The 14,736-nt window shown below is 37.6% G+C and overlaps 2 protein-coding genes across 2 annotated transcripts; both read left to right on the top strand.

Moving 5' to 3' along the window:
- Positions 1-6: 6 nt before the first annotated feature.
- ubqln4 (ubiquilin 4) lies at positions 7-8,159 on the top strand. Its single transcript, XM_041793921.1, has 7 exons — positions 7-160; positions 3,299-3,450; positions 3,543-3,682; positions 3,912-4,174; positions 5,624-5,739; positions 6,319-6,490; positions 6,998-8,159. Exons 1-7 carry the CDS (start codon positions 14-16, stop codon positions 7,136-7,138), a joined length of 1,131 nt encoding a protein of 376 aa, XP_041649855.1. The 5' UTR covers positions 7-13; the 3' UTR covers positions 7,139-8,159.
- A 727-nt stretch (positions 8,160-8,886) lies between these two features.
- On the top strand, positions 8,887-12,833 carry lamtor2 (late endosomal/lysosomal adaptor, MAPK and MTOR activator 2). Its single transcript, XM_041793922.1, has 4 exons — positions 8,887-9,079; positions 9,817-9,979; positions 10,161-10,250; positions 12,250-12,833. The coding sequence occupies exons 1-4, from the start codon at positions 9,012-9,014 to the stop codon at positions 12,304-12,306; spliced, it is 378 nt and encodes a 125-aa protein (XP_041649856.1). The 5' UTR covers positions 8,887-9,011; the 3' UTR covers positions 12,307-12,833.
- Positions 12,834-14,736: the final 1,903 nt, after the last annotated feature.

Raw genomic sequence — 14,736 nt, 5'->3', positions numbered from 1 at the left:
GCTGTTTGTAAGTATGGCGGATAATGGCAGCACGGACAGCGGTGGAGAAGCCAGAAAAGATGAAAAAGTAGCCCCCGGAGGATCAATGATTGTGATTACAGTAAAGACCCCGAATGGAAAAGAGGAAATAACGATTCCGGAGGATTCCTCTGTCGGTCAGGTGAGGAAAATGTCATTTCTTCCCAATCCGGCAGCCGAAATGATGCTAGGATGACAAAGCGTTAACCTCAACTGAAATGTCTTTTTTTTTTTTGTCTTTTTACCACGTTGTCATTGCCCTCCAGATCATTTCATCATTACATGTATTGCCATTTTGGCACCCAAGTCTTCAGTTTACCTTCTACTAAAATATATTTAAATACCAAAAATTGCTGTTGTTGAGATCGCGGAAATGACAGCGAAATTACGGTAACTATGACGACAACACCACAGTCTTTGGTTTTATTTTCCGTTTTTCAGTCCAACTACAATGAGAGACGGACAACTGTCGGAGAGTGATAAAAGACTCAGTTCTGAAAATCACATGCATGTCAATGATTACAGTTAACTTTTATGAAAGACACTGAATTAAAACTAAAACAAACAGCTGAACTAGACTGCGAGAGTAATCAATCCATTGCTCATTTCGATGGTTAGAAAAACAATGGTTTTCCAGAATATATCTGTACAGTTGTAGCGTGGTTTTCCACATTGACCAGAAAGGGTTACCAGGCCTGGTAAAATATTTTACCCTGATTCTTTAGGTGACAAGAGTGTCCTGGTCAAGAAAGGGTAGCAGCACGGTTAGCAAAGTTACAGACAGATAATAAGCAGCCATACCCACAAAAACAACAGTACATTATTATTATTGTTATTATTATTATTGTTATAATTATTGTTGTTGTTGTTTTTGTTGTTATAACTATATAACTACTGCTATAAACTGTTCAAATTACATTGCTATATCATCTTTATATAGTTTATATATCTTTCTCTTCACTGGCATTATTTTTGATAATGCCAGTGTTACAGTGATCAATGATTCATCTTTTTACATCAGTCTTACTTCTATGATTACTACTAGAACAGTTTCATTGAATCCAAGAGCAATACTACTTCACTGCTATAGTTATTACAAATAAACTAACTCTGGTCTTTGTTATGATAGGGCAGTGTTACTCAGCCCTGCTCAGCCAAAGACACAAATTGTTGAAAAATGCTTTTGCAAGAGCCACAATCTAAATGGTGAAAAGTGGCAAAAATGGTCAAAAAGCAGCAAAAAAGTGGGGAAAATGAGTGAAAGGGTTAAATTAGGTATACAATGAGCAAAATTGGGTGGAAGGTGGCAAAAATGGTTGCAAAGACACAAAAAATTGGGTTACAGGTGGTCAAAAAGTGGTAAAAATGCAGCTTAAATGATTAAAAGTGACTTAAATGGGCAAAAAGCTGTTAAAAAAAAAAGTGGGAATATGGGTAAAGTGGGACTTAATGGCAAAAGGAAGCTTAAATGGGAAAAAGGTGGCAAAAAAGAGGGAAAATTGAAAAAAAAAAAAAAAAGCGGGTAAAAGTAGCTAGAACAGATGAAAAAGGGCAAAAATTGGGTAAAGTGGCAACAAGATGTGGCAAAAATGGGCTGAAAGCAGCAGAAATGAATTAAAAGTGGCAAAAAAGGGGCAGCATATAGCAAATTAGGGCGATGAAATTGTACAGACAAAAAATAAGGTTGAACATTTAAAGCTAACTGTAAGTGTTAGGAAACAAACTGATTAATGTGACTTGCAATGGCTCAAGAGCCACGCGTTGAGTATGACTGTGATAGGGTATAGTCTGTGTTATAATATTAATGTTAACACTGGTCTGTCTCTAAATCAACCAGTATCCTCTTAAAAGCACCCAATGAGACAAAGCTATTGAGTTTGGGGTCCTTATGTAATTCATTCCAGCCAAAAGGAGCAGCAAATTTAAAGGCCTTTTTTTTTCCTAGTTCTGACCCTTGGGACAGGCGTTTAAAAAAAACACAACAACCCTAAGAGCGAAGAAGATAGGTTCCAGAGATTTTCTGACTGATGTAGGTCAGAGGGTAGGAAGGAAGAAGATCAAGCATTGCCTTGTAGATGAGATTATGCCAGTATTTTGTAAAATATTCAACCCTGGTTCTTTAGGTGACAAATTAGCTATGAACTTCCAAAACCCCAGTCCTGCATTAATGCAGAGATGTGATTTCCATTTAAATTCTAAACACTTTATAGTAGTGGTAAGCAGAATTTCCTTGAGTTTAATAGCAATATTCACTCTTGAGATTATTACTTTCAAAGTGGCCAAGTAGGCAAACTTCAGGGTCCACTGAAGGAAAACATCATACATACTAGAAAATAACATCACACTTGTCAAAAATGGCAAGCTTTGTATAACAATGTCAAAATGTAGCTTTCTGCCAATGTTATTTGTCTTGAGTGTCTTGTTTGAGAGGAATGCCATCTTGTGTTTTCATTTGCTGTTTATACTTGTTAAACTAACAACACCATAGTAGAATTTTGTTAAACTCACTGGTGTTTTTGTTGAATGAGTGACCGTGCTAACTGGTGAATTTAAGACGAATGCACTTGTAGTTGTAGTTATGACAGATGTTGAAAGCTGAAAGACTTCTCCTCACATATGCCTCTTTCTTTATTTTTTAAGTGTGATGTCAAAATATCAGATATAATTTAAAGACAACAGAAAAATAGGCTTTTGTGGGGAAAATCTGTCATGACTATGACACATGCAGTGGCTGAAAGTCACAAGTTAACATCGGTCTCTTGTTCAACTGAAACTCCTGATGCTTGTAGATGTGGCTGTTAGGCAACACTGATAAACAAATCTTTGTGGCTGGGATCTGTGACACTTCTCTTCTAACGTCTGTGTTAGAAGAACTATCAACCAAAATGACTTGCTTTATGGATTAACTCGGTCAACCTCCTCATGATCCTTGAAGCAAAAATGTGCTGGTTAGCCTACGTTTTTTTCACTCTGTAGATGGCAATTTGATTGCATTTGCAGTGACAACAAAATACTAGAGACTCATACATGTTTGCATGTGGAGTTTGCAAAGGTTTATGCAAGTTATCTGCTCATTTCATGATGTGGACATTCCTCAAAATAGGACCATATAATTAAATCAGTTGATATTGAACTTTTGAAAATTTCCAACATGGCTGCATTTACTCAAATGCCCAAAGCAACCAGAATATAAAGAACCGTTGTCTCTTGATGACTTTATGGCAGTTGCCCACTTTTTCTGACTATTAACTTGTTCTTGCTCTGGTTTCTCTTTTTCCAGTTCAGACAAGAGGTCTCCAAAAAGTTCCAGGCCAAGGAGGAGCAGTTGGTGTTGATATTTACAGGAAAGATTCTGAAGGACGCCGATACTTTAAGCCAGCATGGTATCAAAGATGGGATGACTGTTCATCTTGTTATAAAGACTGTCCCAAAGTTAGTGCAATTTATGAGATATGTTAAAGTTTAGAGGTAAAGCTCATGTCTGGGAAGATTATTTACCTTTTAAATGTTCTTTTTCTTTTCAGATCAACAGCTGGTAGTACATCTCAGGCAAGTTCAAGTTCTGCAGCAGCTCCAAATAACAGCAGTAGCACCACTGCCCCTGCAGCAGACAGAACAGGAGGTGGTACGAGTCAGAGACCAACACAACCTGTTAATGTGATGAGTAAGAGTGAATCACCTGTCTGAGTTTTCCACACATTACCTTTCTTTCCTTTATAAAACTAGATTTTTCCCTTGCACACTGAGTCTCTTTAACACAGCAAAAACACACAGCGAACACTCAGCAATTTTACAAACCTTTAGCAAAGAGTAAAGAAAAATATCCACACCCCATTCATATGAGTTCCAACCATAACTGTAAGGCACTAACCAGCTCTACCCCTTCTCTTCAGGTGGACTTGGTGACCTGTCCAGCCTGTTCGGTTTGGGCAGTCTTTCACCTAACCTCATGGAGATGCAGCAGCAGGTGCAGAGTCAGCTGATGTCAAACCCACAGATGCTGTCACAGATGATGGGGAGCCCTCTGGTCCAGAACATGTTGTCCAACCCAGACCTGATGAGACAGATTTTTGCAGGCAATCCTCAAATGCAGCAAATTATGGACCGAAATCCAGACATGTCCCGGATGTTAGGCAACCCTGAGCTCATGAGACAGGTTAGTGCAGAGAGAGCTTTCACAGTAGGGCTCTGAAATGCAAAGCAAAGACATAAGCACTGGTAATCTTTGTTAGGGTCAAATGACAAAACAGATTAAAGAGTAACCAAACCCCAAAGGCAGAGGTGCATCTCCACAGGAAATTCAAAAAATAACATGAGAAAATCAAAAATAGGGTTTACAGATTTGATGATAACAATTAAAAGCAGATTTATCATTAGTTACCGGAGTGTCAAAAAAGTTAGTATTTGGATGCAAATTCTTGAATCTGCATTGTTTGGCAATCCTCTGAAGGCTGAGCTCATCCCTGTTGCTTGTGCTCCTTTTTTTTTTTTAACCACACTTTTCCCTTTTAGTGAACTTTTCATGAGTATGCTTTTATACAGCCTCTGAGAACAGCCAGACCTTGCAGCAGTGACTGTATGTGGCTTACCGTCTTTGTGGAGGGTGTCAGTGATTGTCTTCTGGACCGGAGTCAAGTCAGCAGTCTTCCCCATGATTGTGGTTGTGTGTACTGAACTAGAGTGAGAGGATGAAGGCTCAGGAAACCTTTGCAAATTGAACTTTACCAGAATATTCTAAGATTTTGAGATAGTGGAGTTTTGGTTTTCATGAGCTGTGAACCATAGTCAACAAGATTAAAACAATTACTTAGTACGAGATGAATCTAGAATATATGGACATTTATCTTTCTGAAGTAAATTATGGGAAAAGTGAACTTTTAATTGATATTCTAGGATTTTTTTAGATGCATTTGTACATAGGCTTACAGTTAAAAAAAAAGGTCTTGGGGTTTAGTAACTAAGTAAAGAATAATACATATGAAGAGCTACTTTTGCTCATGTATTTTTTGTGATTTTTTTTTTACTGTTTTTAACCATTTTTACCTGAATTTATTTTCTCTAAGGAAGTTAATCTGTTATCTTCATTGATGGCACTTTTATCTTTGGTTTTATTTAAATTTTGCTTACACATGCTGTAGATGTTAAAAGTTAATTTTAATGTTAAGTTAATTTCTTGTGTTGCATTTGTATCTTGTGAGTTTTAGTTAGATTTATTCATTCATGCAAAAAAAGCCTGAGGATAGATGAAAAGATTGATCAATGCAATGATACAAGGAATTTCAGTGGTCTAAAGCTAGCATCTTTTACTCAGCCTCCTCATCTCACAGAGATTTTTATTATTTGAATCCTCTCTTTCTTTGACAGACCACAGAGTTGAAAAGGAGGACTCCAGTAATGATGCATAAACAATACATAATCAGAGCTGGTGGTCTAGTAACTCTGATAGCGTCCGAGCATCGCTATTTAAAAATCTCTGGAGAGAATTTAAACAGAAGTCCTAATTATAGTTGTTTTTTAATTGATATTAAAAGCTTCTAATCTTTCAGTATTCTAGGAACTCCATTTAGTTTTTTGGTAGTCTTTAGTAATTTGTGCCTAAAAACAGTTACAGAATCCTGCAACGTTATCCATGCTGACAAACCCCCGAGCCATTCAGGCCCTCACACAGATCCAACAGGGCCTGCAGACCCTTCAAGCAGAAGCCCCCGGATTCATGGCCAGGTAAAAACTTGTTGCTCTAAGTATATAATAACTTAAAAATCTGATTTATATAAATCAGTGGTTCTCAACTGGTTGTGCATCAGGACGCATCACTACCTTATGATGAATCGTGACCCAAATTTAAAAAAAAACAAAACAAAAAGAACAATCACACAAATGTATTTAATGAAGAATGTTGCAGTTTGGATGTTGGATGGAACAAAACATGACTAAAAAGCAGATGTCTGCAAAGTGTTTAGTTACATTGGGCCATGCATCCATGCATATACTTTATTTATAATACAATGTCTCAAAATAGAGTGGAAACTTTGGCAGTTTCTCAAGGAATTACCTCATTATCTTGGGAAAAACAGCTTTTTTTTGTTCCAAGACAGGGGATAAATAAGGTAAAAATTTTTTGCCTCCCATTTTTATTCCAGGCACAAATTTGTGACCCACTAGAAACAGCTCCCTGGTCCACTTTTGGGTCCCGACCCACCAGTTCAGACCCGATGATATAAATAATCAGGCATTCCACTTTATGTGTAGTGTTTATAAATGCATATGAATATAATTTGTGCATTTCATTTTCTTGTCCAGATTGTCTCCCGGAGGCCTTTCTGTTCCTTCACCCATGGGGGGCAGCAACAGGCCCCTGAACCCACAACCTCCTGCAACAGCACCTGGACCAGGTCTCCCCTCAGCCAGCAATCCCTCCCAGCAACAGCTCATGCAACAGATGTTACAGATGTTTGCTGGTGGAGGATCATCCGTATGTTTCATCCAACTGACTTCATGTTTCTTTTTTTAAATATTTTTAACAAAAAAGACCGCACATAGTTAGAAAGTCATTCAGTCTGTTGCAGCTCCATCAGTTTCATGATTCACAGAGTTAATCCCATGTCTTTGGGTGACAAGTAGGGCACCTTAGACAGTCAATCACAGGGCCAACATACATAGCTAAAGATCTAGACACACCACAGGCAATTTAGTCACCGATCAGCCCAATGAGGATGTCTCTAGAGTGTGTGGGGGAAGGCAGAGTGCCCAGGGAGATATGCAAACTCCATTCAGAAAGGCCCTGTCAGTCAGGGATTCGAAACAGGAACATCTTTGCTGTGAGATGATAGCCCTGACCTCTGCACCACTGTGCAGCCCCCATTTTTGATACTGTTGTTAAAAACAAGTTGTCAAAATTAGCAGTCATAAATACAAAAGAAAGGTTTGGTTGGATTTCTTTACCTCCGTCTGACTTCAGATGACCTTTCTTTCCTCACAGATTCAGACCCCGGAGGTTCGTTTCCAGCAGCAGCTCGAACAGCTCAGCGCCATGGGCTTCATCAACCGTGAAGCCAACCTGCAGGCGCTCATCGCCACAGGAGGGGATGTCAACGCTGCCATCGAGAGACTGCTAGCCTAACTTTCTCAGTTCCATAGGGTAAACACTTGTAGAATTAGGGACGGTCATGGTTAATCTTTAAAGTTTTTTCTAACAGAATTGGTCCAAAGCTAACTACTGTGAACCACTAAAGCAAAAATATGCCAAGACTATTGCTACTTGGAATAATATGTTACTTCTGCAACTTTAACTGGAGATGATTTCTGTAAAGACAAGTGAGAATCAAAATTGACATTTTTTTAATTTAAAGATTGTATTTAGGTGGTGAGACAGAGTTTGGAATCAAAGTTCTGTTGCAGTAGATTGAATGATGATATTTGTTTCTGTCTTTCTTTCTCCTGGTTTATTGGTATTTATTGAAGCTTTAAAATACTTTTGAAATTACCTAATCTTGTTCGTATGGTTGCACTGCTGTCTGTTGGGATATTTGTGGAGGAGAAAGTGAAAGTATGCAGTTTGTAGAAACAAGGATGTAATGGGGTTGGAGAATATAATGCTATTTTCATTTGGGAAGAGACCTAAATATAGCACTTAGACATTCCCCATATCGCATAAAAGGATGTGATCTGTCTGACTTTGACGCAGCTGAACAAAAATCTCTCTGAACAGGAGGAAGAATCACAAATCCTACTGTGGCAAAGGTCTAACCTGCTGTAGTCTACAGAGATGCCGTTGCCTTTAGGCCTTTGGGTTCAGCTGATATCTGGTCAAGTAACATTCCAAAATTAAATCAAACAGGAATATTTTTGTTTAAGTCTGAAGTTTTAAAATTGATTCTTTATGAAGTGTCTGAATGGGTTGCAGGTTCATAGCAGTGATTCTTTAAAAGAATTGAAGAACTTTGTACAGTGGTTGATTTAAGATCAACTAGGACCCAATTACTATCACACTGGTGTTTTTTTAAAGCAGTGTAGTGCCTAAACATAATGTTGGGATCAGCAATACCTGATATTTCTCAATGCTCTGTGAAATCTTATGGTTGTCAGTCTGTGAACAGATTACAAGGCTTTTCTGTTCAATCCAATAAACTACTTTCAATTTCTCTGTGCTTTATTTTCTGTTGTGTTGTGGTAATTTATCCCTGATTGATATATTCATGTGCACAATCTCTACTGATTCAGTCGTATCTGGTCAGAAATCTCTTTAAGCTTGTGTAAAAGATGAACATCTATTCAGTTGATCAGCAAATAAATGTTGCAAAAAGCAAATGCTATTCCAGGAAATTTATTTTTTTTTAAATAATGTTGCCATTTTGACCCTTAAGTGCTGATCTCATCAGACTGTAAGTAGGTTTTGTGCATACATACAAAATAAAAATCTATAGTGATAAAAGATTCACAAATTAGATAGAAAACGTGAAAAGCTTGTGGAAAAGAGGCTGTTAAGTGACATGTTCTTTGGTGGTTAAGAATCAAATACTTATAACAAGGCTTTGTTATATCTCAGTGATAGTTTTAAGCATCTTTTACATATAATCCGTACAAATATTTTGCAAAAAGTAAAAAGTTTGAGGAAAAACGGCTAGTAAGTAGTCAGCATGTTATTTTTAGCGCCTACAACTTAGCAAGCTAATAAGCAACAACACCATGATGAACATGGTTTTCTCACTGTCCCTATCAACTGTAGCCTGCTGATGTTTTAATTAAACAACTCTTTACATTTTGATAAATGTAATGGATATCAAAGAAAACCAGAAGTCATTTAATAAACAAAAATCTTCAGGCATACGATTCCCACAATGCATTGAGAAGTTTTCCCGGAAAGGGAAGTAAGCTCAGTCAGCTGACTTGACTTTGTGTACATGAGAGTAGTTTGACAGTTTTAAGGCTGTCTTGGTAGTTTATTCAAGATTGTATTATTTTTTATTTCATCCCTAGAAAATTAAAAAGTAGTTATGTTACGACCAAAGGCGTTGACGCAGGTTCTGAGCCAGGCGAACACAAACGGAGTCCAGAGCACACTGTGAGTACTGTTAGCCCGTTAGCAAACATGCTATCGATATGCTAGCTGGTACAGGAGTAAGTATGTCACCATCGTTGTCAACTTTTAATGTGTTTGACGTTTAAAATGGTCTATTTACATATCTATCAATGCAGAAAGAATAAGTAAATATATATTTAAATGTGACAGTTGCAATAGGGTCAATATTTTGCAATATATTATTTGATCAAAACTAGAATTTAATCATAAAATAAAGTAGCCTCCAAATAGGCTGTAAAATCGCAGGTGCAGTGTTGGGATGGCGGGGTACCGAAATGAAATATCTATAACTTGAGTTGTAATTTGGTTCGGTAGGTATCGGCTGTGTTGGTATCACTGAATTTTATTACTCATCCCTACCGAGGTTATATGGTTACTTGGTCATGAAATATGCATACCTTTTCTTAAAAAATGGGACACTGATAAATGCTGCTCCTTTTAGCTGCTGATATAAAAAGAGAGGGCAAAAGCAGATAGAACCTTCTTCAATATATTTCTTGTCAAATTGTTGAACTTGTATTTGCTTTAGTTTCACTGATTTTATTATATTGCTGGGTGTTATTACATTCCTGCATTATAACTCACCTTTTCAAGCTGTCAATCTTTTTAACGGTGCTGTGTTAATATAAAAGTGCATGTTAATACTTTCAGTCTATTATTCAATAGTTCACACTTTCATCTGCTGGAGACCAAAACATTGACTTAAATATTTCTACCAGGTTACTGAACAATGAAGGTTCACTTCTGGCTTACTCTGGCTATGGGGACACGGACGCTCGAGTGACAGCTGCCATCGCCAGCAACATTTGGGCGGCCTACGACAAGAATGGTCACCAAGCCTTTAATGAAGACAAACTTAAATTCATACTAATGGACTGTATGGTAAGAGGAGTTCAATTCACAACCAGTGCAGTCGTTTTTATGTCTGTCATGAATGACTGTCATACTTAAAGTTTGTGGCACGTGAAACTCAGCTCCAGGAAAAGAAAACTGATTGTTTTTTTTATTGAATTCAGCCTTCTGACTCTGTGGCACTTTGGTACTCTCTCATTTTCTCTCTCAGGAAGGAAGAGTGGCCATTACCCGTGTAGCAAACCTCCTCCTGTGTATGTACGCCAAAGAGACAGTGGGCTTTGGAATGCTTAAAGCTAAGGTGAGATTTTCAGCACTTATGTAGTTGTTCACTCATCAGTCATTTGTTTCAAATTCAGCCACTTGGACGCAAATTCACCTTGTTTTGCTGTACCAGCCAATGCAATTCTGTGATTTGGGGTTTCACTCTAGCAATGTGGTGGGTCCTTTTACATCTTCAGCAAAGATGTTGTGTCGAGATAATGCACACAATTATTAGTTTAGTTTGTTAAGTTTATTTATATGAAGGACATTTAGGGATATGTTTTCTCAGGAGGAATAAAGATGCCTTTTAGCAGATTTAGAATACAAGCACATTTCCATCCAAGGGTGGAGCCCCTCTAAGGGATGCAACAGTCTCCACTTGAGTAGGGATGGGAACTGATCGGATTTTATTGATAGTGATGCCATTCTTCATATCACTTCAATTCTTTATCAATTCCCTAACAATTTCTTCCTGTGACTTGTCAATGACAAGCACACTTCAGTTACTGGCTATAATTAAAAGTTTTTATAACTAAAAATGTTAAACATCGAGTGTTTGGAAGGAGAAAATGCTAAAATATACCCAAATTATCTTTTTTTGTTGTAAATGTATCAGTTGAAACAAACGGCTCTAGATCTTTAATCTCTGATCTTAAATTAGAATGCAATAGCACTGCTCATTTTATTTAAAATCTAAAACCTTTAAATGAATATAAAACTTGTCTCTGGATCATAGATCTCTAGACTTATGAAAATAAAATGACATCTTGAACAAAATTAACAGCAAAAAAAGCATGCCTTGCATGAAATCATTGTTTGTCAGATGTTTCACGTACACTGTACACAGCATTTTTTGAGAAATGAAGCAACACTTTGACCACTTAAGCCTGTTTTTGTGACTGTCCACCATGTTTACTTCCTTGAATCCTCTGTTCTTGCTTACTTCGCTGACTGCCTCTCGTGAGATCGTGTTTTTCCAAGGCACGTGGAAGTAAGGCATTGATTAGGGAATCGTTAAGATTCAATGTTAATGATATCCATGGATTAAACCAATTGGAACAGGCTCTCGACTGGAACCGGTTCTCGATTCGCATCCCTACACTCGAGGCAGAGCTTGAAGATCTGCTAATGTGCAAAGAGAGAAGTTTAACAAAAATCTTCAGTGGTGGAGGAGCAACATAATGGATTATTTTATACACTAAAAAACATCTTGATACAAGATTAAATTATCAAAGCTAAGCATTTTAATTTTGTTGAGTATTTCACTGAGAAACTGATGGGATTTTCCTTTTAGGATGTTCAGGGCTTGTTTTGGAGTTACCTGATGGGTTTTTAGGAATGTCTTGTTTGCCTGAGCCCAACATGATGTACAATAACAAGATAAAATCATAGCATTGGAATATGTTTTTTTTTAGTAGGCCTCAACATTCAATGAGTAACTGATTTGTCTAAACTTTGCTAATATTGTATTTCAATGTTTGACACATCTTTTTAATATTGCGTCTGAATGTAAGAGTGCAGTGTAGTGTTATGTCCAGGTTGTCTTACTCGTTTACATTTTTAGCTTTTGTCCACTGACATAAATAGCTGGGTAAACCATGTTTCCATTAGTACACGTGATCACTGTTTGGTTAGTATTAAGAGTGAGACACAAATACCGAAGCCACGTTGTACATTTTTCTATTGCCAATGACGGCCACTTGTTCAGGATCTTTCCCACAGGTACATTAGGGTCCCCACACCATCACACACTGATGAAAGGTCATAAATGGATGTGCTAAACAACAGTGGTCCTAGTTCATTTTAAACAGAAATAACACTCCAGTTCAATGAAAAGAAGTGTTAAATAGGAAAAAGAACAATCTTTGTATGTATAACATTAGTTGAAAGTATTTTCTTTTTCTCACTTTCTGTGTGAAACACATCTGCTACTTGCCTGAAAAAAGACAGATGAACATTTGTGTGCATAAAACAAAATACTCAGCCATATTTTCAAAGTCCTTGTTGAGGCTGATCTGTGCACGTTGTCTTTCTAGGCCGAAGCCCTGGTCCAGTATCTGGAGGAACCATTGACCCAAGTAGCAGCATCATAGTGAAGACATGCCTGTCACTTCTGTCTGCCTGGAGGGAAAAAAGCATCATATGATCCAGGTTATTCATGGACTACTGTAACATTCTGTGTTTATGCATATATCTGAGTGTGTGTGGGAACATGAGTGTGGGTTAAGAGGGGGAAGGGTTTGTCAGAGTATTTATAACCGTGCTATTTAATCTAAGCCTTGTCTTGCTTGTACTCTTTGCCCTCTCTCTTGACTCTTTATATGATGCTCCTTTCTGATTGTCCACATAGTTTTTTCAATTGTAAGTCTGAGAGTTAAAAATGCCAAAATGACTCCATTATCTGTGAGTCTTTCAGTTGATTTATTCAGTTGTAGCTCAGGCGTACCTATAACAGTGAAGCAGAAAATAGAACATTTAGAAACCCATTAGAGGGACTAAATACACACAATGACTAAAAGTTGATGGAAATCTTCATAAGAGTTTCTGCCTGGTGAAATGCAGTTTAATTTTTTTGCTACATGTTGTATCAAAGCTTTCAAATAAACCAATTCTGATTCAATTTTCACACGATCTCTTTTTGTGCTTTTGCTCAGGACAGGTTTGAGTGACATAAGTTGAGAACAACACGATACATAGATGAGTTAAAGCTTAAAGGTCAGATGTGCAAGGATATGGCCTAAAAGTAACAAAATATAGAAAATCACATTTCTTGCATCAGTGTTTTAATTTGAATCTAGGAGCCACAAAAAGAATTAACAAGTGAAAAATCAATGCAAAACCTCTCAGCGGCTATATGTTTTGTCTCCATTCTAAGCCTTTATTGCATTGTTATTAATCAGTTTTAAAGGTATGGGTTAGAAAATCATTTTATTTTGCCCTTACTGAAGAGGGTTTTTTAGTTTCTTTTTTATTGCATAACAAAAATGTTTTCATCTTGCTTAGGATCAATCTCAATTTTAACAGCTGTGATATACGGCATAACAATATTCCAGATAATCACAGGAAAAACTTTCTAAAACCTTACCATGTTTTGGCGTTCTCTCTTTGATATCAGAATGACTGGATGTTCACCATTATACACATCTGTGCTGAACTAAAATCTCTGCAGCCTACCAGACTCGATCTACTGATTGCTGTCAATGAGGAAAATCAGTGTTAAACTTTCATTCCTTAATAATGTGCAATAATTTACAACATTCATTCCCAAAATCTGGATCAGGACCCACAACTTGGTCGCAGGAAATTGCTTTTGGGTGGCCAAATGAGTTTTCAGAATTTCTTTGCTACAGTTTTTAATGGGACACTTAAGTCTGCAGTACACATTAAAGCCACATTAGAGGGTTTCCACCCTACAACACTCACCCTCTCCATCATACTTAAACACACAAACCAGCTCTACAAGCAAAAGGATGGCAAAAAAGATAAAGTCATAGTTATAGATGCTTGGCTAATAATAAAGAAACACATTGTTCCAGACTGGACAGTTTCTTAAGGCCCAAGGAGCTGAGCATGCAAAGAAAGCCTATGTGACGAAGGTAAAGTTGCCCCGTCCAGGCTCATTAAACAGAAAGTGCCAGGTCAGGACCAGACTGAGTCTGGATTTAACATTATCCTAGCTCACAGCAGCCGTCAGCTCAACCAGCCAAGGACAGCACAGAAGGCAGACTCGATAAGCAATAGCGTACAGAAAATGAAGCTTTTGGCTTTTACCTTCTAAAAAAAGTGGGTCGCCAGGAAAAAAGATTGGGAGACATTGATTTACAAGTTTCAAGACTGAGACTCTTGTTTTTTTTGGACAATGAAAGGCAGTTATCTAAAACTGTTTCACCACAGTTTGCATTCGTTTTACTGAATATCGCCCTGTTGGTTTGTTTAATTGTGTACTTTTTACATAAATAGAAACAACAAAGGTCAGGGGTGAGTAATTGAGTAGCTTTTTCGAGTACTACTTTTTAAAGTGGCTTTTAGAATCAGTCATTTCTTTTACTAAAGTACAGTTTTGGGGAAGTTTTCCACTTCACTACATTTTAGATTAACCTTGCAAAGTGGATGGGTACGCCCGTTTCCTTGTTTCTCACTGGCAAATCCATCTTGCAAAGCTCCCATCTGAACAGTTAAGGCCCAGTTAGAAAGTGACAGGACCAATCAGCAACGAGGAGTCGTGACGTAAGCAAGCAGTGACAAGAGGCTGGTGCAATCATGGCGGAAGAGATTAGCATGGATGCTGCTAAAGCGCCAGTTTATCAGAGCTTGACAACATCCGTTAAAAGAAGAACAAAGAACAGCAGTGAGCTGTTTTCTTTTCATAAACGACAAAAGTCAGGTACTGACATGTCTACTGTCGCCATGGTTCATGTTGTTCCTCGGTAGCTCCTCACGCGCACTTCGGTCGCAGCTATTGCACGTTTTGTTGCTCTGATTGGCAAATTTGCTCTGTGATGCAAATTTCCATACATTTTCAG

The sequence above is a fragment of the Cheilinus undulatus genome, linkage group 8 (genome assembly GCF_018320785.1).
Source record: "Cheilinus undulatus linkage group 8, ASM1832078v1, whole genome shotgun sequence".
Taxonomy (NCBI): domain Eukaryota; kingdom Metazoa; phylum Chordata; class Actinopteri; order Labriformes; family Labridae; genus Cheilinus; species Cheilinus undulatus.
The sequence above is the reverse complement of the archived record's forward strand: the minus strand, read 5'-3'. Positions and strand labels throughout refer to the sequence as shown.

What these genes read in the sequence shown, in the direction of transcription:
- ubqln4 (XM_041793921.1), top strand. Translation starts at nt 14, where the DNA reads ATGGCGGATAATGGCAGCACGGACAGCGGTGGAGAAGCCAGAAAAGAT. An exon ending in AGGATTCCTCTGTCGGTCAG is followed by an intron (nt 161 to 3,298) that starts GTGAGGAAAATG and finishes CTCTTTTTCCAG; the next exon opens with TTCAGACAAGAGGTCTCCAA. An exon ending in ACAACCTGTTAATGTGATGA is followed by an intron (nt 3,683 to 3,911) that starts GTAAGAGTGAAT and finishes CCTTCTCTTCAG; the next exon opens with GTGGACTTGGTGACCTGTCC.
- lamtor2 (XM_041793922.1), top strand. Translation starts at nt 9,012, where the DNA reads ATGTTACGACCAAAGGCGTTGACGCAGGTTCTGAGCCAGGCGAACACA. An exon ending in AACGGAGTCCAGAGCACACT is followed by an intron (nt 9,080 to 9,816) that starts GTGAGTACTGTT and finishes TATTTCTACCAG; the next exon opens with GTTACTGAACAATGAAGGTT. An exon ending in TCATACTAATGGACTGTATG is followed by an intron (nt 9,980 to 10,160) that starts GTAAGAGGAGTT and finishes TTTCTCTCTCAG; the next exon opens with GAAGGAAGAGTGGCCATTAC.